Below are 24,028 nucleotides of genomic sequence, written 5' to 3' on the forward strand. Positions count from 1 at the left end.
AAACAGACCACATGTGAGACCACAGAACAAGTTTCAATAAATGTAAAAGGAATGAAGTCACATAGTGTATGCCTTTGACTACAATGACATTAAATCAAACATTAATAACTAACATATGTAAATACCGTTTTTCACTAAAAGGAGCCAGGGCTTTTGGAGAAACGGCTGATTCCTGAGCTGGGGCAGGGAAGATATAAAATGAGCCTGTTGTACTGGAAAGTAAGAAATCACTCAAAACAAATGAAGGAGCTGTGTCGAAAGGACACAGGAGCCAGCCTGAAGGCGGGCTCCCAAAGGCCAGATTCGGGACAACTAGAGCATCAAACTCTAATTAGGACAGTGATAAATGATGTCATGTTAAGTAAAACAGGACTCCATGAGGATTTATATGGATTTATAAATCTATAGATGGATAGATTAAGTAATAAGTGGGGAGGAGCTCTTCTTTACTGCAGAACGCCAAGCCCCAAATGATAAATGCAGAGTCAGCGCTGAAGCAGGAAAACTGCCATTTTGACCAACATAGTAAAGACTGTTTCAAACAAGAACCATCAATGGAGATTAAGTCTAGGGAAGCGTGGTGAGGAATGGGATCTTTACATGATCTGAAAGCATCTTCCCACAGATGGCCGACTAGTCACAGGGAGAAAATAAGTACAGACTGGAGAAGTTGGCAACACTCGCCCAGCTGATCAACATCACTACCCCTGATGAGGTCAAAGGGGGCACCATGGGCCTCTGGATCTGGTGCCTGAGAAGACACGTCACCTCCATGGGATCTGGACACACAAGCAGCCTGGACAGAATCATGAGGAGATGTCACACAAATCCAACTTCAGGAATATTTTATAAAAGAGCCAGGCCTGCATGTTTCAAAAATGTCAATGTCATGGAAGATCAAGAATGGCTGAGGAACTGCCTCAGATTTAAAGAATGAAGAGGCCTGACAACCGCATGGTGCAGCATGTGATTCTCTACCATGCTATGAGGGACACGTGGGACCACACAACAAAACCAGAATAGGAACCGCAGACTGGGTAAAACACCTCATCAGTGTTAAATTTCCTGAATTAGGTAGCTATGATCACGTGCAAGAACACCCCTGTTTTCAGGAAATACAGTTTTAAGGGGTAGAAAGCACAATGTATCTAACTTACTGTCAAATGGTTAAGAAAAATAAATAAATAAATTTCACAGGGAGAGCGAGAATAAAACAAGCAGAGTAAAATGTTAAAAGTTGGTAAATTGGGGCTTCCCTGGTGGCACAGTGGTTGAGAGTCCACCTGCCAATGCAGGGGACACAGGTTCATGCCCCGGTCTGGGAAGATCCCACATGCCGCGGAGCGGCTGGGCCCATGAGCCATGGCCGCTGAGCCTGCGCATCCGGAGCCTGTGCTCCGCAACGGGAGAGGCCACAACAGTGAGAGGCCCGCGTACCACACACACACACACAAAAAGTTGGTAAATCGGGCAAAGGGTGTAAAGGGAATCTTTTGTATTATTCATGCCACTTTTCTGTAAGTTTCAAATTATTTCAAAATACACTGACAATAGAAGGCAAATGCGTGGGGGGTGAGGTGACTCAGAAAACGGGGAGCTTCTACCTGCAAATCTTCGCTTTAAGGCAGGTGGCTGCATCTTACCTGTCTTCCTTGATAACGTCAACAAAATGGGCATCCGTTTTCTCCCGGATGTTCTTGAACCTCAGAGGAAGGAGGGCTGACTGGTCCAAGCTCACACCTGCCCACCTTCCCTTCTCTTGTAAGATCTCGCACAGGGAGGTCTGACTGTTGGTGAGCTTCTCCTCCGGGGGAGGGCTTAGCAGTCCGTTTTGCGTTTTGGAACTGGGTCCTCCAGAAGCCTGTGTCAGGATAGGGAGTGGGGGCAGACACAGAGGCTGAAGCGTGGGATGCAGCAGCACTATCCCCCACAACGCGGCCATACCGGAGCACCCTGGACTGCGCCCTGCACACCACAACCTGCACCTTTGGATCTCTGCTCTAACCTGAGCCCTCTGCCTCTCTGCCGGTCTGCTTTTCCCCATTCCCCCTGGCTCCTCCAAACACACCTCCAGGCGCCCAGGACAGTGGTGACATGGGAAGAGCCGGTAAGGAGGTCAGGGGGAAGGCTGAGGCAGGAGTTGGGGAGGCTCGCAGAGTTTCCTGACCACAGAACCAGCATTCCAGGAGCCAGGAGGACTCGAAGGAAGTGCAGGGGCGGATCCAGGGAAAGGAAACCCAGAGCTGTAAGGGCTGCGGCTTAAGAAAGGGGGGTGACTGATTTGCATTTCTCTAATAATCAGTCACCCCAAGCAACCTAAATGTCCATTGACAGATGAATGGATAAAAAAGGTGTGGTACATATATACAATGGAATATTACTCAGCCATAAAAAGGAATGAAATTGGGTCATTTGTAGAGATGTAGATGGACCTAGAGTCTGTCATACAGAGTGAAGTAAGTCAGAAAGAGAAAAACAAATATCGTATATTAATACACATATGTGGAATCTAGAAAAATGGTACAGATGAACCTAGTTCCAGGACAAAAATAGAGACACAGACATAGAGAACAGACATGTGGACACAGTGGGGGAAGGGGAGGGTGGGATGCTTTGGGTTTTTAGGATTGACATATACACACTACCATGTGTAAAACAGATAGCTAGTGGGAACCTCCTGTATAGCACAGGGAGCTCAGCTTGGTGCTCTGTGATGACCTAGATGGGTGGGATGGGGCGATGGGAGGCGGGCTCAAGAGGGAGGGGATATATGTATACATACAGTTGATTCACTTCATTCTCCAGGAGAAACTAACACAACATTGTAAAACAACTGTACTCCAGTTAAAAAAAAAGAAGGGGTGACTGGACACAAACGACGTGGAATGACCCAGCATCATGCAGGTCCATGGGCCAATGACCCGAGGATGAGGATGACAGATCTGCGCCTCCCTGGAGAGTCGCCTGATTCAGAAGCTTGCTTGGAGGCTCCTGGGTCTGGTCTCCAGGCGAGACTTCTTTGCACTGCCCTTGCTGCTGGCCTAACCCAAGCCCTCCTCATGCCCCACCTTTCACCCTAAGGGTTCCCCTCTTCTCCTTCCACATCCACATCCCACCAGCCACTGAGTCCAGCTTCCAGCTCCACAGGTCTCACTGCCCGTCAGGGTATCCCATGCAGGTCAGCATCCATCCTGCTATTTATCGGTCTGTTCAAAACCCAGAGGACTCGAAGGTATGCAATGGTGTCACCCAAGAGGAGTTGCCCTTGGAACTGAGAAGCTGACCAGACAGGATGTCCCCTCAGGTGGGTGCACCAGGAGAGGCACTGACAGGGACTACAGCCCAGAGCAGGTTACCTTGGTGCTCTTCTTGGGCTCCTCCTGGCAGCCATTCTGGACTGCTCCGCCTTCAGCGCCAGCTTCCAATTTGGGAGCAAACATGATTCTGCACGACGGGCAGGTCTACGAGAAAAACACAGACCGTAGGAGCTCACTCAGGCAACATGACCTCACTACGTGATTCAAACAAGTCAGCTGCTGTTGCAATTTGCTGTCACACAACAAATGGCGCAACCAAATGGAAGGCTTACCGAACCACTCAGGATGAGTTAAAAATGAACTCGCTGGGGCTTCCCTGGTGGTGCAGTGATTAAGAATCCGCCTGCCGACGCCGGGGACACAGGTTCGAGCCCTGGTCCATGAAGATTGCACATGCCATGGAGCAACTAAGCCTGTGCACCACAGCTACTGAGCCTGCGAGCCACAACTACTGAGCCCACGTGCCACAACTACTGAAGCCCGCGTGCCTAGAGCCCATGCTCTGCCACAAAGAGAAGCCACGGCAATGAGAAGCCCGCGCACTGCAATGAAGAGTAGCACCCACTTGCCACACTTAGAGAAAGCCCGCGCACAGCAACAAAGACCCGATGTAGCCAAAAAAAAAAAAAAAACCGGCAGCATGATAATGGAAAATAAACCACACAAAGACCTGTATGTGAATGTGCCCTAACAGCTTCTACTTTTTAGTACAAACAACTCAGATGTCCATCAGCTGATGAATGGATCAACAAAATGGGGTATATCTACAGAACGAAATATTACTCAGCTATCCAAAGGGATGAAGCACTGACAAACACGACAACGTGGATGAACCTTGAAAACTCATTCAGTGAAAGAAGCCAGACACAAAAGGTCACATATGGTGGGATTCCATCTGTATAAAATATCCACAAAAGGCGAATCCACAGCGACAGAAAGGAGATTAGTGGTTGCCAGTGGCGAGGGACACAAGGGAATGGGGAGTGACTCTAACCGGTGTGGGGTTTCTTTTTGGGGTGATGAAAACGTTCTGACCGTGGTGATGGTTGTACAACCTTTCAAACATACTAAAAACCACCAAATTATACACTCTAAAAGGGTGGATTATATCTCAATAAAGCTGTTGTTACACAAACTAGCTGCCAACCCACACTCAAACACTAAGCGAAGGTTCTCAAGCTCTCTGTGAAGGTGAGCTGTTCTCATACAGCAGGACAATCGGAGGGACGAGCTTACGGACCTAGCCCTTCTTATTCATTTGCGGGAATTAGCTGACCTAGAAGAGACAAGGCAAGACTCAACACTGTCACATATAGCACAACACAGGGAATACAGACAGTCGTTTACAATAACTACAAATGGAGCATAACCTTTAAAAATATACCATCACTATATTGTACTTCTGTAACTTATATAATATTGTACAGCAACTATACTTCAATTAAAAAAAAAAAGTACCCCCAGGGATAGTAGAAAGGGCAAGGCTTTCATTTCTCACAAACCAGGGTTCAAATCCTCGACTACTTACTGGTTTGGAGACCCCTGTTCAAATCCCTCACCTCGGTTCTCTCCTGTGTGAAATGAGAGTGAAAACACTTTTCTTGAAGACATATTGTAAGGATTTATGAATACGCAAGTAGAAAGCCTAGCATTGCTCCTGGCGCTCAGTGTATCCTTAATAAATGTACTCTTATTCTTAATATGATCTGGTAATCTAGGAACCAACCACCACTGAGATAGCAACTGACAGCATCCAGGGGAAAAGACAGACTTATTAGGCTTCAAAAGCAATTTCCTAGCGTAAGAATCGTTAAGCACTGGAATACACTGTAGGAGGCTAGATATTATTTCAGAAATTTTAAATAATAAAATTTAAATAAAATAAATGTCACTTAGTGCCTTAGGGCAAGGATATAACCCAGATCACATCCTAAGTTAGATTTCAGGCCTGTACTGTATTCAATAAAAGAAATAAAGATTCTAAAGAGTTGTGTAATTTGGGAATCTGATGCAATGCACCCATTAAATTCGAATGCTCGTATTCATTCAAGAAGTGAAAATATACATGCCAAAAGAGCTGGCCAAATCAGGGAGTATCATGTCCGAGCAAACAGCAGTACCTAGGTAAAATCTGCTTGTAGCTCAGAAAAAATTGGCATTATTAACAGGGGCAAGATGCTCTAATTGTCAATGGCATACAGTAAAATTATTTTAAAGCACCTCTTGGTATTGACTGAGTTAAGCTTCAGAACGTGTTGCCAATGGGGCCAATGATCTCAAATGGAAAAAAAAAATCCACTACCACACACATGAAGTGACCCCCATAGCCCCAGAAAAAAGTGTGTGCGTCCACGTGACAGGCCAGCAAGATTCCCAAGGTCTTCCCTAGCAGGTGTGTGTGTGTGTGTGTGTGTGTGTGTGTGTGTGTGTGTGTGTGTGTAAATGGCTTTGGTGGTGGTAGTGGTGGCAGGCTTGCTTCTCTAGGGGAACACAGCCTTTTCAGGGGCCAACTGATGGCCCAAGGGTAGGATGGATACAGCCTGGAGCGGCAGGGGGGTGTGGAGGGTTGAGACCCTCTAAGCCAAACCCTTAGGCTCCAGGGACTGTCTGTCACCAATCTTGTAAAGACACGATGGAATAGTGAACAGATTCTCTGACCACTTTTCTTTTCTTTTTTTTAGTCTTTATTTATTTATTTAATTTTATTTTTGGCTGTGTTGGATCTTCATTGCTGCACACAAGCTTTCTCTAGTTGTGGTGAACAGGAGCTTACTCTTCGTTGCGGTGTGCGGGCTTCTCATTGAGGTGGCTTCTCTTGTTGCGGAGCACAGGCTCTAGGTGCATGGGCTTCAGTAGTTGTGGCACGTGGGCTCAGTAGTTGTGGTTCACGGGCCCTAGAGCGCAGGCTCAGTAGTTGAAGTGCACGGCCTTAGTTGCTGCGCAGCGTGTGAGATCTTCCCGAACCAGGGCTCAAACCGGTGACCCCTGCATTGGCAGGTGGATTCTTAACCACTGCGCCACCAAGGAAGCCCTCTCTGAGCACTTTTCAAACGTTAAGTCTAGAGAACAAGTGTAACACAGTGATTAAAGGCACTGGCTTTGAAATCAGACTGTCACGGACTGAATCCTGGTTCTACCACATAATAGTATGGGAATCTCTCTGAGCCTCAGTTTCCTCCTTTGTTAAATGGGATTGAATCATAAGGGCAGAATGAGGAGACACATGTAAGGCCAGTCAGAGGTATTTTAGATCAGCTCTAATCCCAAGGCACTGACCTCCTAGAATGCTGAACTGAGAAGGATGACGAGGCCACGTCCTAGCCCCGAGGGAGGGGACCCATGGGGGCTGGCGATGTCTGCCGTGGGTGAGGGCTTGCGTGTGTGAGCGTGCGTGCGTTGACCACACTTGGCTCCACACACGCCTGCAGTGTTGGGGAGTGCTCAGTAAACACTGGTCCTTAACACTGAAACATCTGGTCCCTATTCTCTCGGGTTCTGAAACCAGTGCATACGATCATTTAAAGTCCTTGCTCACAGACTGGACAGCCACCGGGCGTCTGCTCTTGCCCAGCCCTGTGTTTTCAGGCATCTCTTGGCATCAGCTTGCTCCTAAGTATCTTCCTCTCCTCAAGTACACCTGATGCACTTGAAGAACAGGCCATCTGCTTCTTAGGAATTCCTCACGGTGTGCTGGCTTTGCATCTGGATGATGTTTCAAGCTTCTAGAGCCACAAATATGCAAAAGTGACTCTCAAACCTATCGGACACCAGAGAGCATACACCCGCTGCAAAGGAGTCCCTGGACAGGAGTCAAGGCCACCCCGGTCAGCCACTGCATCCCCTCTCTGAAAGGTCTTGGCTGTGAAGGAAGGGGTGGGAGGGCCAGTGGGGACTGGGATTGCCCGTGGGGACCGGGCTCTCTCAGGGGGCCGGGGGCAGGGCTCTTTACAGATGGGCAGCTCAAGGCCACACTGTTGGCAAACAGAGGCTGCAGGGCCTGTACCCCATTCTAATGCATGTCCCGCAGAGCTGCCCACAAAAGAACCTCAGGGAGCAAGGACGTGTGTTGTCGGAGCCGGGATGCTCACAACTGTCTAGGAGACTGTGCTCAGGGAGCTCCGGGGCTCACCAGGGTCACATGTCAAGTGTAGAGCAGGATCCGTGAGTGGGACTCCTAATGGTCTGAATGGTGCTCACTCCGCACACTCACAGCAGCTTCATCCAGGGAGTGGGGACTGGGGGTTGGGGAGGATGCCAGCTGTGGACCCAGGCCCCCCTGTGGCAGGGTGGTTCCTGCAGCACAGGGACCCAGCAGCAGATCATTTCATTGTACTGTGAAGATGTGGCTCTTTGTCATTCTGTTTCTTCCTCAGCTACTTTCCTTTTCTGGGGGAAACTGTACTGATTCTAACTTAAAAACAAACGAAACAAAAATCTTAGAGAAATCTGTCTGCCCTGATGGAAACTTTCTCATATCTCGACATTCCCTCGATCTGTAGGGGGAGCCTCTTGTGCTCCACGGGGGTCCCGCCAAGCAACGGTGGGACGGTGGGTGGGTTTGTCCACCCCCTCCCCCCAGCAACTTTCCTTTAACTATTTTCCAGCTTCGTTTTAATCCGGTTAAAACGTCTCACATACTGGTTTTTGTCAAGCAGATACCTCTGTGAAATGTTTGCCAACCTATTAAAGGCCCGTCTCTCCCTCTGAGCAGCTGCTGTCATCTCAGACCCCAAAAAGCCTTTACCAGGAAGAGGGGTTTAGATTCTGGGGACGCTGGGGGACACGCCCAAACTGAGCAACTGACTTGTAGGGCAGCCTCTCTGCAGGCACAGTGGGTCAAAGCTACTGTTCTAATGATAGTGGCTGCCACGATGTGGAAATGCCTCAGTGCCCAGGACGTGCCAACGAACACTGTCAGGTCCTTATCCACGCCATGCCCACGGTCTCACACACCTGATCTCCATTAATCCTCATATCGACGCTGCAAGGCAGAAGTGACTGTCAACAGCGAGGGTCAGACTGTGGGGCTCCTGGCCCCTGACCACCATGCAGCCTCTCTCTGGCCTCCTTTCCTGGCACAAAGAGGACCCAGGAATAATCCTGGCACTCTGATCTCCTCTGCCTTGTTCCCCTGAAGTGACCCAAGCAGTTATGGTCACCTCCTGGTTCCTTTAAGTGGCACCACTGGACACCGGCACCAAGGGGAGCTTCACCAAGACCAGCTAAGGTCTCCAGGACAGAGGACTCTCCGAGCCAAGGAGTGTGCTGGCTGTTGCCTGGGAAACCCGAGATCCCCTGGAGAACAGCCAGGAGCAAACTCTTCATCTTCCCAGATTACCCACGCTTGCTCCCATCTCGGATGTGGGCTCTGGAGGGAAGATTATAACGATTTCTCTAACACGCTTGGGTGCCTTTGCATTTGTTTTTAACACATTTCAACACATACACCCTATATCCTCTTCAGAATACATGACACTGAGCTATAAAATAGTTTTTTCTTCAAGGCTATTTCTCTTCACAAGATAAATCACTTCTAAGCCAACAGCTGTCCTTTTTTCATAACTGTCAAGGGAGGGAGCAGGGAAACCTCTTTTCTGAGAAACGAGGAGGAAACAACATCAGAAAAGTCCTGCTTTGCCTGGTCAGTCTGCTGAACATAACTACTGAGCGAGCTGTCCTCAGACCAGGAGGAACATCCCTTGCTTCCCAAACTTGAAACCCAGGTTGAACATGGCAGACAGGAGCATGTAGCCAGAGCACATATAACCTACTGAGGCCCATTCTGAGTTCTAAGCTCTTTCCTGTATTACTTTGTTTAGTCCTCACAAGCACCTAGGAAACAAACGTTGTGAGTAGCCCATTTTACATAAGAGGGAACTGAGGCATAGAGTGAAGGGACTGGCCCAGAGTCACAGTTAGAGAATGGCAGGGGGACAACGCCCTTGACCCCAACCACACATGTGACATCTCTGCGTGAACAGGGACAGCCAGCTGTGTGGGGCAGAGGTCGCCCTGGCTGTGACCTGCCACGGGCAGGCCAGGCACCCACCCCAAGCTAGCGGATCGGCACAGGCATTCACACTCCCAAATAGATGATTTCTGCTAACAAAATCTTAGAGAAAAGTAGAAGCCGGATATTAGAGGAAAATAGGAACGGTAATTATTACAGAAAAAGAAAGGCATCCAGAAGCGATAAGAACAGAAAAGTGGACAGCCTGCGAATACTGGAGGCAAAACAACAAACAAAACACACACCTGTAAAAACCAGGCGCAAAATCTCTAAGCCACAGAGTGTAGAACCACTGAAACCTCAGATTCCTGAGCCCTAAGCGACCTAAGTGAGTTTAATAATCGAGGCTGATAAGGCAAGAAAAGTGTCACCGTGGGGTGGTAAAGTGCCATCAGAAAGTCAAAGGAAGAAGATATTTGGTATTTGGGGAAATTTATTTCATGTGCAGTACTTTACTACCTGATGATGCCAATTAAATGAGCTGGACTAACCTTTCCACTTCAATTCACACGTAATATATAACAATAACAAGCATATTTATATTACATAAAAATAATATAAACATAATATTGTATACATATGTATTAAAATGTTTTATTTTGAAACAAGTTTAGACTTAAACAGAGTGGGAAAGACAGTTCAGATAGTCCCCATACATCCATCCCAGCTTCCCCTAACATTACTTAGCATCTTATATGAACCGTGGTCCAGTTACCAAAACTAAGAGATTAACACTGGCACGGTACTATTAACCACGCTGCAGATTTTACTCAGATGTCCTTTTCCTGTTCCGGGATCCCATGCACATTTAGTCTCCTCCAGTCTGGGACATTTTTGAAGTGTCCTGGTTAGGTATTTTGTAAAATGTCCTTGAATTTGGATTTGTCTAATGTTTTCTCACGAGATGACTGAGGTTTAGGATTTGAGGGAAGAAACCCACAGAGGCGATATGCCCTTCTCTGCACGTAACACGGGGTAGAGGGTGGTACATGATACCGCTGGTTTTCTTAATTGTGATGCTAACCATCAGCATTTGGTGAAGGTGGGCTCTGCTAGGTTTTCCACTGTCGAGTTACTATTCTTCCCTTTCTTTATTTTTTGGCTGTGCCGCATGGCTTGTGGGATCTCAGTTCCCCAACCAGGGGTTGAACCCTGGGCCATGGCAGTATAAGCCCGGAATCCTAACCACCAGGGAACTTCCTAACTATTCTTCCTTTTAAAATGAATAAATATCTAAGGGGAGATGCTTGGAGGCTATGCAAATGTCCTGTTTCTCCTTAAACTTCTACCTGCTGATTTTAGAATTCAGTGATGGATCTTGCCTGTAGCACTTATTACTGTGATGCTCTAAAGGTGATTTTTCTTTCCCTCACTCCTTCTACAATCTATTAGCTGGAATTCTTCTCTAAGGAAGAGTTGTCAATTTATATGTGATGTGCTTCCTCCTAATTGAAGGAAACACACACACCTCTCAAAATACAGACACAACTTGAAAAGTCCTTTTTAAAAAAACTTACTTTACATCCACATTTCAGAGCCAGCCTTCAGATTACTATTTACTTATTTGTGTTGCAGCTTTATGGAGATATAATTCACGTACCATGCAACTCACTATCTAAAGTCTATAATTCAGGGCTTCCCTGGTGGTGCAGTGGTTGAGAGTCCACCTGCCGATGCAGAGGACACGGGTTCATGCCCCAGTCCAGGAAGATCCCACATGCTGCGGAGCGGCTGGGCCCATGAGCCATGGCCGCTGAGCCTGCGCGTCCGGAGCCCGTGCTCCGCAACGGGAGAGGCCACAGCAATGAGAGGCACACGTACCGCAAAAAAAAAAAAAGTAAAAAAAAAATAAACAAAGTCTACAATTCAATAGTTTTTGGTATAGTCACAGAATTGTGCAACCGTCAACCATCATCACTATCAACTCAGACAACTATTTACAATAAATACTTAATATCTAAACTACACACGCACACAGAGAGAGAGAGATAGAGAAATCTATTACTTTTTCCATCTATAATAAAGTAAAAGGCCCCCTCACTTCCTCAAACTGAACTGACTAAGCCTATTCATAATGATTTTACATACAAATAACAAGGAGATAACAGAAGTGATCATTTTCTTAGAATCATTTAACAAGCCATAGGGACTGTCACAGAAGCGTGTTCCTAGGGCAAGTGACCTCAAAGGGAAAGTATAACCCTTGTGAGACAGGACAGGCCCTCTCTGAATCCCCCCACGTGGGTACATCCACTTTATCAGCCTCATTACCAATTGTAAACAGGGAGAAACACCCCATGAACACATGCCCTGGGTTCTGAATAAGGGTTTAAGGCAAACTCACGAAGACCATCCAAGCAGGTGCATCCCAGGGAGGTCTTTCAGGGATGACATAAGATGCTCTCACAGCTCATGTGGCTCAATGATTAGGATGGATGTGATAAAACACCATCCACATCTTTGGTTTGCATTTCTTTGCTCTTTGCAAACACGTCAGCCTGGCTATTTTTATTGGCATGCACAGTATCCCTCCATCCGTCACCCACAGGTTCATGATAAATGAGCAGCAGACACCACAGCAGGGCTGGGGCCACACAAAACAGGTTGCACGTGTGCCGTGGCTACATCCCTTACAGCAACGATTAGCTGCAACAACTGAAGGACCCCCTTCAGCTCAGAGCAAACAGGGACCTTCCCGAGAGACTCAGTGACTCCTTGTGGGCGAACCAAACAGCGCCTCCGCCTGCTCCTGTCCTCCCTGCTCCTTCTGCGGTCAGCATCCACCACTCGGTGCGGACCGAGTGAAAGTGCACTCCAGGGTCAGCTGAGCTTCTCCAGCCCCAGCTTTCGCGGCGTGCCTTCAGTTAATCTTCAGGACAGCCCTGAGAAATTGCCACGTCCCTGTGGCTTACAGCCACGACGTGACCTGTTCGATCCCAAAGCCAAGGCTTTGAGATGGATCCTCAGCTTTAGGTTCCAGCCTTTCTGAGGCACCCAAGCCACCTTCCGTGACACTGACGTGGCAAGGCCTTGTCTCCTTCCCTGGCTCCCTTCTTGCCTCCTCACCCCAAACCCTCTGATACCTCTGCAGCTCAGCCCAGAGAGCTGAGTGCCACCATTCTGGTGGGACTCCCCTCCCCCCAGTATGTGACATCAGGTCCTTCCTGAGGAGCAGCTCTCACAACCAGCCACTCAAAAAGCCAAGGCTTAGGTGTGAAGGGTTCCCTCTGATGTACGACCTCAAGGCCAAAGCCCTTGACCTCTGCCATCACTACTGTTTCTTAGCAGGTCATCATAGTACTCAGACTATTTATGAAATATCAGGTGGCAATTGTCCAGCTGTGAACTAGGAGATAACTTACAGACACACAGGGTACGTGTGCCAGGAGCGGAAAACAAGTGCTTCATGGGCATCACCTTGGTTCTGTCCAGGCTTCCAGTTCAGCCCTCAGTCTAACTCTGCAGAGCTACGTGTCTCTGCGTGTCATTACAAAACTAAAAACATAAGCCAAAAGAAAGTCGTAATTATCTACTACATGCCAGGCACCATGCTGGATCCTTCGGAAAAACTTAAGTTATGTAACAAACGGGCCCTGCATTGAAATAGATCAGAGAAAGGGGCGTAAGAAACATAAGCAAGTATTTCAGGTTGCGTATGTTATAACCAAGCGGTGCAGACTAACTGAATTAAGGCTTCAGAGATGGGGTGGCGGCATCACTAGCTAGAGGAGTCACAGGAAACTAAGAAAGCTGCACGGTGAGAGAAGAGGGGAGTTTATGGGGACAGGGAAGCGATCGCACTGCAGGCGAGAGCAACAGGACCAAGCCTCCGTGGATTCACTCGATGAGAATTTACAGAACACCTTTCCTCTAATTCCTTGGTTCCTTCAAGGAATTAAGGAAACCAAGGCCCTCTAAAACCTAGTTCTCCTGCCGAGTTTATGATTAATCTCTCTGTCCCAAACTTTATTCCCTTTCTTGTCCCCTCTAACCTCAACTGTATGCTAACTAAACACTCCTCAGCCAGAGTCAGGTGACTAAGATGGCTATCGTCAATAACATCGCTAACGCACTAAACTGCTGTTGCCGATATCACTGTTAAGGTACAAACTCAGGTTGTTTCTCCAGGGTAAGATGAGCAACAGACCCCCCCCCCCATCCATGGACCACCTGGCCTGAAAATCGTAAACCAGAGACATACTGACTCCCAAAACTACGATTAAGAAATGTCACAGAAATGTCACAACACGATGATTAACCCTAGCTTCACTGTTCTTCCCCCCTTTAACTCAAAGACCAAACTGGAGTGGATCTGAGGCTTGTCTCCCACTCCTTTGCTTGGTGTCCTGAAAATAAACTCTGACTTTGCTGCAGACACCCACTGTCAGAGTAGGCTTTCTGCACTGTGGGCAAAAGAGCCCTTTTGCTTGGTTACAAAACTCCTTCCACTAGATAAGCACACCCCAGAAAGGTACAGCTTGAAAGAAGAAATCTTTGGTCAAGAGGCCAGAGAATGCTGCATACCACTTCCCTCTCTGGAGACCTATCCATGCATGTTAGCATGCTAAAGGCTCTGAGAAGGCCTGCAGTAAAGAAACCATTTCAGTGTTGTTTAACCCATATTGACTTGACCACAGACACTTTTTCCATACTGGACACCCATTTCCATCCTGAGAAACTTCTGTTCAAGGGAACCTGCTTGGGGAATCCTCCTTAGACCAGGCCTCTTCCACTGGTCAGGGCTTCTGGCGCTGGGCAGGGGGAGGAGGGAGATGTGGGGAGACAGAAATCCCCATGGGAGTCAACTCTTTGTTGGCTGCAGAGGCAGCAGCAACAAAGCGAAAGAAGTCTGTTGACAAAAAGAGTCAACAGATCCTGGGAAAGGATGAGGAGGAACTCGTCTGTGATCCAGCGAATCAGAACAGCTCACTGTGGTGCAGACAACATGGAGCAACAAACCAGTGGCACACATGAGCCATCCCACATGGGATAAATCTACTCAAAGAACCTGGAGCAAGAGACTGCAATTGCACTTTTGTATTGTTCAAAAACTCTTACCTGAGGGAAAGCCTTGTATGTCAGATTATAATCTATGTAATCTTTAAAGGAGACCTCAGTTTTCTGCCTTTCAAGTCTAGGATGACGGTTCATAGCGATTCACTTGGTTCCCCGGTGCTTATGCCTCTCAGCCGCCTGCCCTGGCCCGACCTGCACCCAGGAACCAGGGCCCAGAGCAGGGTTGTGAGGATGGACCCCAAGTGGCAAAGCCTGGCATGGAGACCGGGCCTCCTAACTCCTCATGCTCCTTCCACTCCAACCGTGAATCCCAGGAACCCTATGCTTCAGGGGTGTCCCTCATCTCAGATGTCCTGTTATCCCCCAAACACCATCAAAACACCCCCAAAATTATACTTCATATCCACTCATCTTTCCCTCCTGGAAGGGGCAGAAAGATCCTTTTTTTTTTTTTTTCTCAAATTCCTTTTGGTAAACACAGTTAACTTCATAGATCACAAGATTATTTGGAAAATTTATACATGGCAATAGAGTATGCTAAATAGTTTGTTCTTCATTTGCGGTACGCAGGCCTCTTACTGTTGTGGCCTCTCCTGTTGCGGAGTACAGGCTCCGGACGCGCAGGGTCAGTGGCCATGGCTCACGGGACCAGCCGCTCCGCGGCATGTGGGATCTTCCCAGACCGGGGCACGAACCCGCGTCCCCTGCATTGGCAGGCGGACTCTCAACCACTGCGCCACCAGGGAAGCCCTGCTAAATAGTTTTTGCCCAACCAGATCAAAAACAAATAAATATATAAATAGGTTTATGACTAGAACAAGACATGTTCCGTCGGGGGGAGAGAAAATCTTCTTAAGCCAATTTAGCACAGAATGCCTGTCATTAACACTGCAGGTGTGTGATACAGTGAGGTCCTCAAGGGCACACACCCTCATGGATAGAAACACACACACACGCCACCTAAAGTGGCAGACAAATGCAACAAAACATTTATTTTTGGCTTTGAGCTCTATTTCTCTACTTGACTACAGCTCAGTTGGAAGCCTGAGGAAACAATTTCTCCCCAAATAATAAGGCCGTGTTTGGAAACCATGTTTTTGTTCCCCTCCCCACCTAGCTCTTCCCGGCCCATGTTCAGTGGTAGCCTGTGAGCAGGGGGCTCCTCTTTCTGACTCCTGCAAGACAGCAGCCCAGGCAAAGAGTGCAGGCATTAAGGAAACTTCAGCTACATGCGCTGTTATGCGTGTGCCAGAGAGCACGGGGAAGGACAGGGTCAAATACCCTATCCTCAACAGGTGTGAGTTTACCCTTCCCCGCTAGGGGCCATTGGGTCATGTCTGGAGACCTTGGTTGTCACACTGGTAAGAGAGGGTGCTACTGGCAGCTAGTGGGTGTAGGCCAGGGATGCTGTTCAACATCCCACCATGCACAGGATGTCCCCTCCACAAACAGTTCTCTGGCCCAACATGTTGATGGTGTTGAGGCTGAGAAACCCTGCACTAAGTGAACAATGCACACGATGAAAATGATACGTGTGTGTGCTGTCCACAAACCTGAACACAGGAACCGCACACAGTGCCTGGATGAGAGACACCATGAAGTCCAACACAGTGAAATAATCTGGACACTGCAGCCGAGTGCCACATTATGATGCCTTCAGCTGAAGTACCAAGATCGCAAGCTTCCAACTCTGTTAATGATGTGGATAGGCAGGAATGTACTGGATTACAGCCATACCAATAGGCCATCGTCCTGACCAAACATCACTGTGTTATTTGAGAGCACAAAACAGTGAGGTGGAACTGTTTTAACCGTCTCTCTCTTTAAAAAAAAAAAAAAAAAAAAAGGAAATGGCAAATATTTAAACTGTAAAAATAAATAAGAGGTATCAGTTGGGGAACTAAATCAAATGTGATATCTGAGGAACAACTCACATACCAGAGTGATTTCACATGCCCAGGGTCCATCATGTTAATTCCCTGGTAGTTTATTGGGACAGAAATGCACCCAATATGCAGCCACCAGGAGATCTCTGTCCCAGTGATGAAATATTATAATGTTCTTGGCAAGCCTGCACTCTTCCAATGAGCTACAGCACAAGATTCACCCACACCAACAAGATTTAAAATAATCATAAAACACTGAATTTCAAGAGATGTTTGAGTATTTGAGAAAGTGATCTCTGAAATAAGATACAAACTAGCCCTCCAAGCAAGATGCTGGGAGAATCACCTTTACTCTTATCATTTATTGTTAGCTTTCAGAAATCCCAAAAGACATCATAGGTTGCAGAGAAAGAAAATAGTAACTCAAGTGAGAAGCAACTCTATGCAGTGTAGAAAGAAAATGGAGGTGCATATGTCAAAAAAGCAAAGATATTAAAAATGCAAAATGCTGCTAACTTTATACTAAATTTAAAAATCATAAAAACCAAATGGAAGGGCATTCCAAGTCGTCTGCCACAGACCCGAAGGCTGTTTATTATTTCACATGTTCTACTGCAGAATTAGTATCAAGTTTTAGAAGTAGGAAAAAAAAAAAAAAACTAACCTTAAGGTTATCAAAGGTTTTGACAGTCTGCGCCAAGTCACTGACACTCCCTGGCGATGCTGTCCCCTGTCCCCTAGGGCCTGAGGACACCCGTGAGCCGTCAATGACCTCAAAGCCAGAAAGCAAGGCCTCTGAACAGCTGCAATGAGACTCCTTCGCTCTCTGACCCGCTATCAGGTATGTCTTCAAACCTATGGATAAAAATTACAGTCAGCACAGGTGGACACCAGCGTCGGTCGAAACGCAGCTCCGTCTTGCTCTCTACGCAGGACACGCTCCTAGAAAGTTGAGAGTAAAGTGAAAATGAGAATAGGTCATATTTTACTACTACTCCCATGACCTTTCCAGAGATGCACAGCCTCAGGGAGAATGACTGCCTCCAAAACACAACATGTATTCACGCTGTGTTTTCTCTGAATGGAGGCTGCACGCTTCATCTTCTGGGGCTGAAACAAGGGTTTAAAAGTCCTTCCTTGGAAGGGTCACGTGGCCTCTTTCTGACGGCAGCAGAGCCCACTGAGTGCGGACCCTATACATTTCTTGGGTTTGTTTCTATCTGTAAATACCAGTCGCCGACATTCATAATGGTCAGTCTAGATGTGAGGGTGACTACAGACCATGGTACCTACGTCAGGGACTGGCAACCACCATGAAAAGGGAGACCAGAATGTGCACCAGCGGGGGAACTAAGCCCTCCCTCGATTCAGACTTAAAAAGTATCTCTTTTCTGTTGGATCCAAACATTCACACGGCAGGAACATCATTTTTTTTTTAATATTTATTTATTTGGTTGCACCAGGTCTTAGTTGTGGCCAGTGGGCTCCTTAGTTGCAGCTCGCCGGCTCCTTAGTTGCAGAACGTGGACTCCTTAGTTGCAGCTCCAGGGGTCCTTAGTTGCAGCTTGCCAGCTCCTTAGTTGTGGCACTAACTGTTAGTTGTGGCATGCATGTGGGATCTAGTTCCCTGAACAGGGATTGAACCCAGGCCCCCTGCACTGGGAGTGCGGAGTCTTATCCACTGCGCCACCAGGGAAGTCCCAGAACATCAGCTTTTTGTCAAGCTGCAGTCTATGTGAATTTTATTCTCTCACAAAATCCCCACTGTAAAAAAAAGTTGGTTAAATGGACTATTAACCTACAACTTTACAATCCCCATTAAAGGCTGAAGTAACAATATATGCTATAGTGTTAAGGAGCTGTAACAGGTAGGCTGGGCCCTGCTCCTGGTGTACAGGACTATCTGCTGGGAGGTGAGTAAGGAGCAGCTTTTCCAGACGGAACTCAAGGGCTTTCTGAAAAAGAAGCAAGCCTTATTTAAAGAAATCCACTGTTAGTCCTTACTGGAATTTAACCAGACTACGAATTTATGAAAGGGAGTGACAACGTGATTTATTCAATAAACATTTATTTTAGGCCTGGTGTATGCTGTACACAGAGAATAAAACCAGAACAAAGCAGGATTCCCATCTTAAGGAGTTTAAGCTTCAGCAGAAGGTGGTAGAGAAAAGCCATCATGGGACTTCCCTGGCGGTCCAGTGGTTAAGACTTCGCCTTCCAATGCAGGGGGTGCGGGTTCCATCCCTGGTCGGGGAGCTAAGATCCCACATGCCACGTGGCCGAAAAACCAAAACATAAAACAGAAGCAATATTGTAACACGCTGAATAAAGAATTTAAAAATGGCCCATGTCAAAAAAAATCTTAAAAAAATAAAAGACTCTATACGCTATCTAAGAAAATAAAGTACATTTAAAAACAAAAAAGAGGGCTTCCCTGGTGGCGCAGTGGTTGATAGTCCGCTTGCCAATGCAGGGGACACGGGTTCGTGCCCCGGTTGGGCAAGATCCCACATGCCGTGGAGCGGCTGGGCCCGTAAGCCATGGCCGCTGAGCCCGCGCGTCCGGAGCCTGTGCTCCGCAACAGGAGAGGCCACAACAGCGAGAGGCCCATGTACCGCAAAAAAAAAAAAAAAAAAAAAAAAAGAGGTGACATGTGACTACACTGCTGGATTCATACAGTTTCTCGCACTCAGTACATATTTAATAAATGCTCTAAAATGAATTAAGCACATAACCCTGGGACTACTTAATCAATAATCCTTAATCATTTTATAATTAAACCACCATTTCATCACTTTATCTTTCTTCCTCTCCCTCCCTCCTTATAAAATACTGTATAGCATATGTTTTTAGGTCAGCAGTTCAGAGAATTTGGCAAGAGTCACAGGACACCTAGAGACATCCAGGAGTGTAGCCAAATCACAGGTGGGATCCAAAGACTAAGATAAATAATTTTAGATGCTAACTGACCCCAAAGGAGATTGCTAAATGTTCACTCTTAACTAAGGTCCTGAACTTCCATGTATTTTTTCCAACCAAAAATATACATCCCAAATGATATATAGGATCAATCACAATTCTGACTAGCTACGTGTATAAACTTGAAAGGGAAGCGTGAACTAGAATACAACAGAAGGGTAAAAGCAGCTTTGCGTGAATTTCTCAGACTCTGTTACAGAAAACACTGAACTGATTTTATCACTTCGCCTTGGGAGAGTCAGAAAACACAAGCTCTGTGGGCTGAGGAGAGAAAAGCCCTATTTCTGACCTGCCGTGGCATCTCATCCCTGGCTTCACCCAACCAGGGCATGAAGTGGCCTGGTCCCTGGAGCTGCTGTAACTAGTCCCTCTCGAACTCCCGGGTGTGGCAGGTAAGTCACCTGCAGCGGGTGGGAAGCGGGGCCCAGAGAGTACCCGCAGCTGCTGCAGGGACTGCCTTGGGGAACAGACAAAGGAAGGGCAGTTTTTGGATTGCAGGGGTGAGGAGCTGAGGCTGCAGGGGAAGGTTTTCCGTTGTGTCTGTAGCTGGCCCTGACCCCAGAACTGCATTCCCATGGGGAGGCCGGCAGCTCGGGGCTCCCCTGCCCGGGGCTCTGCACCCCTGGGCCCTGCTCCCAGTCAGCTCTCTCACACCCAGGAGGGGTCCTCAGTCAGGGAACCACTTATCCCCTCCCTGTATGGCTCCTCGGGCAAGAACAGGTGAAGGAGGCCTTTCCTGGAGGCATGACAACTACAGCAGAGAAAGGGCTGAGCCTCCAGCCCCGCAGGGCCATGAATACATGATGATGATGCAGCCAGTCCTCCAAGCAGCAGTGCGCCCTCCACCTGGGCATGGAGCCAGCTCTGCAGCACAGGCTCTGATGCCTGCCTTGGGGTGGGCACCCCTGAGGTTTGTCGTTGCTGCTTTGAATTGTGACTACTGAGTTGCCACTCATTGCTCAAACATTTATTAAATGCCTCTGTTTACCATGCACTGTGAGGGTGCTGAGGGGACAAGCGTGAACATGGCAGCCGTGACCCTCCCTGTACAGGGCGGCTCCTGCAGGGGGATCTCGGCAGCAGGTGGGTACGCCTACCTGGTCCAGGACCAGGAAGCACAGGAGGGTGTATCTCACGAAGACTCAGAGGTTTGAGAAGGCCTCCTGGGTGAAGTCCCCTCCACGTTGAGGGCTACAAGATGAGGAGAGGCCAGCCCAGTGAAGGCCACCAGGACCAGGGGCTGGGACAGCATGGTCAGGCTGTGGGTGTCACCAGAATAGTCGATGAACCAGACTCCAGAAAGGGAGCCTTTAGCAGGGAGAGTGGAGGGATGGAGGTGAGTGTTGTGTGGCTGGAACAGAGAACATGTTCGGGGCGGCAGGGGGTGGGGAGGGGGCAGAGAGGAGCTGAAGTCCGTGCAGGGCACCAGGGAGACCAGCTCCAGGAGCCTTCGCTCTGGGGGCAACAGGGGTGAGGAGGAGTAACGAGCAGGCACCAGGCTGAGGAAAGGCCAGGGAGCCCTGGAAACTCCAGTCACAAGTGGGTGGTGAGGGAGTCAAGGGACAAGGGAGGTGGGAAATAATGGTGAAACCTACTCCTTCTGAATTGCGGGGGCAACAGGCAAGGCTTCCACAGCAAGCACGAGTGTGACGGGTAAGGGCATGTGGCTTCCAGGGAGAAGCCCTGGGATTCAGGCTCTGTCCCTCCTAAACGTGTGATGCAGTAAGATACTTCATGGCTCCACCTCTCACTAAGAACAGAACTCACCCCACAGGGCTGACTCGAGGATTAAATGATTAACACACATGAGGCCTTCATGGCAGTACCTGGCGCACAGTAAAAACTCAGTAACGTTAGCTATTATTCTCAACGTGGGTGTTTGACCTGCTTATCGCTGGGAGTCTTTTTTATGCTCCTTCTATGTACAAAAGCATTTGCAGGATTGTTAAATCAATAACTGCTCCACATTTGTTCCTAACTTGAATTTTTCTTTGGGTGGCTCCTAACAATCAACCTGTATTAGTAACACAATGCGAGTGTTCCAAAGGACAAACGCACAGATGTGTCCATGGCAAGCAAAAAATCGGTGAACAAATTAAGCAACTTTTTTAATGCTTCAATATGGAAAGTTAGATTTAAAGTGAAATGTTTTGCCAAAACTGGAGTGATATCAGTAATGATAAAGTCAGACCGGATATGAAAGGTCCCAGGGAACGTATCAGGGCCGGGTGACTGGCCGCAGTCAGGAGAGGTCATAAGACATAAGGATTTAATGAGTAACTACACACATGGACCTTGGGGTCCAAGTTCGTTAGAATGGCTCTTTTAGAGCAGAAAGTCAAAATAAGGCAGCTAGATTATTTATTTCATTAAGTATAGTGTAAACAGGAGAACAATTAATAAGGTTTCTTATATTCTTTCCTGGTAATTGACTTTAAACCTCACTGGCACAGATGTCTTTCATCGGCTTAATTTCACCGCAGGTGGAGAAGTGGGGAAGATGGTTCCCATAAGCTCCTGTCTCAGGGAGGCGTCGTCTGCAGCTATGTGTGCCCGGGAGGCTGACGTGGTTAACAGTCTTAACTATAGCATCAATTCTTCGAGGAGAAAAACTGAGCCTTGCACACAACTTGTGTTTAGTTTTCGTGACCTGAGTGTAATTTGAGTGAGTGCCAAAGTCCATTTTGGAAAAGAAAGACTATTCTGGCCTTTTTATCACTGTCTTTTTCTGCAGAACTCTTGCTTTGGAGGGTGATACCCTCAATCCAAGAACCAAGGGCCTAAGTGTCAACCCAACAGAAAGAGAATAATCAGGAAGGAAAGAATGTCTGCAGGTGTGTTGGGAGTTAGCAGAGTGACATAGCAAACGCCTGGGAGCTTGCATCACTGATGATCTGAAACAATCAATATAAGGGAGGCAACCAGTTTGGGCCGGTTCACAAATCAAAGGGTCTAAAAACTTATTCACTTTGTAATGAATTTTTCCTTCTAATGATATCTGTAATGGCCGAGTAGCATGAGGATTATTTAAACGAAAATGTAGTCAGTCAATACGGAAAATAAAGATTAAAAGCGCTCAATCTTAATCTACCAAATAACCAGGGCCTAAAAACTATAGATATGATATTTCATAATTGTCTATTGCTTCTGCTTAGGAAGACCAAAAGTTCTCGTGGAAAAAAAAAAAAAGCATTTTCCACCTTGTTAACATCAAAACACTCTGGATGGGCCTAAGTCCTCTCTGCTCCTATGTGAAACAATTAATCACACGGAGGTGATCCGTCCTGGTTGTCCCAACACTTGACAATAAATCACAAGTTCCAACAGCAAATGGCTGTGGGTGAAACTTAACCTTCTTCTTAAAAAGTGAAGTCCCAAACAGTAAAATACGAGACAGACTAACCCAAGCAGGTGAAAGAAACAAAGGGTGGGCACCACGCCTGAGTGGCTTGATTTTGACTACACCTTTAGCCTAACCAACCGACTCTTTCAAGAACATGCACGTGCGCACGCCCACCCCACAGCTGCTCCTGTGGCAGGCGTCCTCTGCACCAGCCTCCATCTCTCTGCAGGAACAGGTACATGTCACGGCCAAAGGTGAGTGACTGGGCAGTCACCTCGTGACCACGTTCCCCTGAGCTGTCTTCTTCTGAACTTTCCTACTTGACATGAATAAGGGCTACCCTGCTCAATGCTCAGACCTAATGCTGGGAGAGTCCAGTGTAGCTGCCTTCAAAGACCCACTCCTCCCATCTCTAAAACACTCCCAAATTAGGGTTTAATACCCAGGCCTTCAAAAACTACGAAACGAGTTCTTTGAAAGGTAGCATTTGGCTGTTTATGCAAACAGTCTGCCGGGTACTAACCAACTCATTTATTCATTGGCTCATTCACACATTCACTTACCCAGCAAATGAAACATTTATTGAGTACCTACTAAGGGTGAGGACCTGGGCTGAGTGTTGAAAGAAATGGATAGTTTGAAAAAGGAATGCTCTGGTGTTAGCAACAGTGCGGATGAAAACCGTGACCCAAAATGGAAATACCAGTCACCTAATGATGACCCCATTTCAAAGGGCTGCTGTGAGGATTAAATGAGTTAATGCTTTTCCTTAGAGCATCTTCAGGAACACTCAGGAGTAACTCAGAGTAGACTGAGGAAGGGCACGAAGTAATGCTCATAAAGAATTACATGGGAGGATGGGAGGATGGGAGGATGGGAGGATGGGAGGATGGGAGGCTGGCAGTGAGGGAGAGAACAATGAGTAAGTGATGACGCATCGACAAGAAGAGAGAATCATGTGAAGTCAAGTCTGTGTGCTGGCGGGATGTTCGCAAGTGACAAAAGGCGTTTTTACAGTGAGTTTTAGAAAACAAAAGGAAAGTGAAGGTCTATGATAACTATCTTGGAATACTGTATACAACAGAGTTGAAATAATCAGAAGAGACTATGAAACAAGACAGCTAGAAGGAAGGGTGTCGGGAATTGAGACGGACTAACAACTAATAAACTGTTATTCACCAAATGTTAACCCAGAGAGTGGTCATCAGACACAAGACAGCACATCAGGTCACATCTGGAGCAATTACAGGAGGAGCCACAGACCGTATTCTTTTCCCTGGAGAATTGTGAAATAATAGTTAATTTTAAGATTTTAATTTAAGTTAAACTAACAGTTTAAAAATTAATAATTAGGGGGCTTCCCTGGTGGCGCAGTGGTTGAGAGTCCGCCTGCCGATGCAGGGGACATGGGTTCGTGCCCCGGTCTGGGAGGATCCCACATGCCGCTGAGCAGCTGGGCCCGTGAGCCATGGCCGCT

The 24,028-nt window shown here is 47.3% G+C and overlaps 1 protein-coding gene across 5 annotated transcripts in view; it reads right to left on the reverse strand.

Annotated features, from left to right (window-relative positions):
- Window positions 1-24,028, reverse strand: part of ADCY9 (adenylate cyclase 9) — a 189,267-nt gene that overhangs the window by 41,964 nt on the left and 123,275 nt on the right. For all 5 annotated transcript variants that reach the window (XR_007472235.1, XM_033428925.2, XM_049699534.1 and 2 more), the window contains 3 exons: window positions 16,894-17,084; window positions 3,357-3,461; window positions 1,644-1,861 (listed from right to left, as the gene is read on the reverse strand). Coding sequence is in view for 4 of the 5 variants with exons in the window: in XM_033428925.2 (XP_033284816.2) it covers window positions 1,644-1,861; window positions 3,357-3,461; window positions 16,894-17,084 (514 nt within the window). In the remaining variant the exon portion in view is untranslated. The remainder of the gene's footprint in view (window positions 1-1,643; window positions 1,862-3,356; window positions 3,462-16,893; window positions 17,085-24,028) is intronic.

Source organism: Orcinus orca, chromosome 16 (assembly GCF_937001465.1).
Source record: "Orcinus orca chromosome 16, mOrcOrc1.1, whole genome shotgun sequence".
Lineage (NCBI taxonomy): Eukaryota > Metazoa > Chordata > Mammalia > Artiodactyla > Delphinidae > Orcinus > Orcinus orca.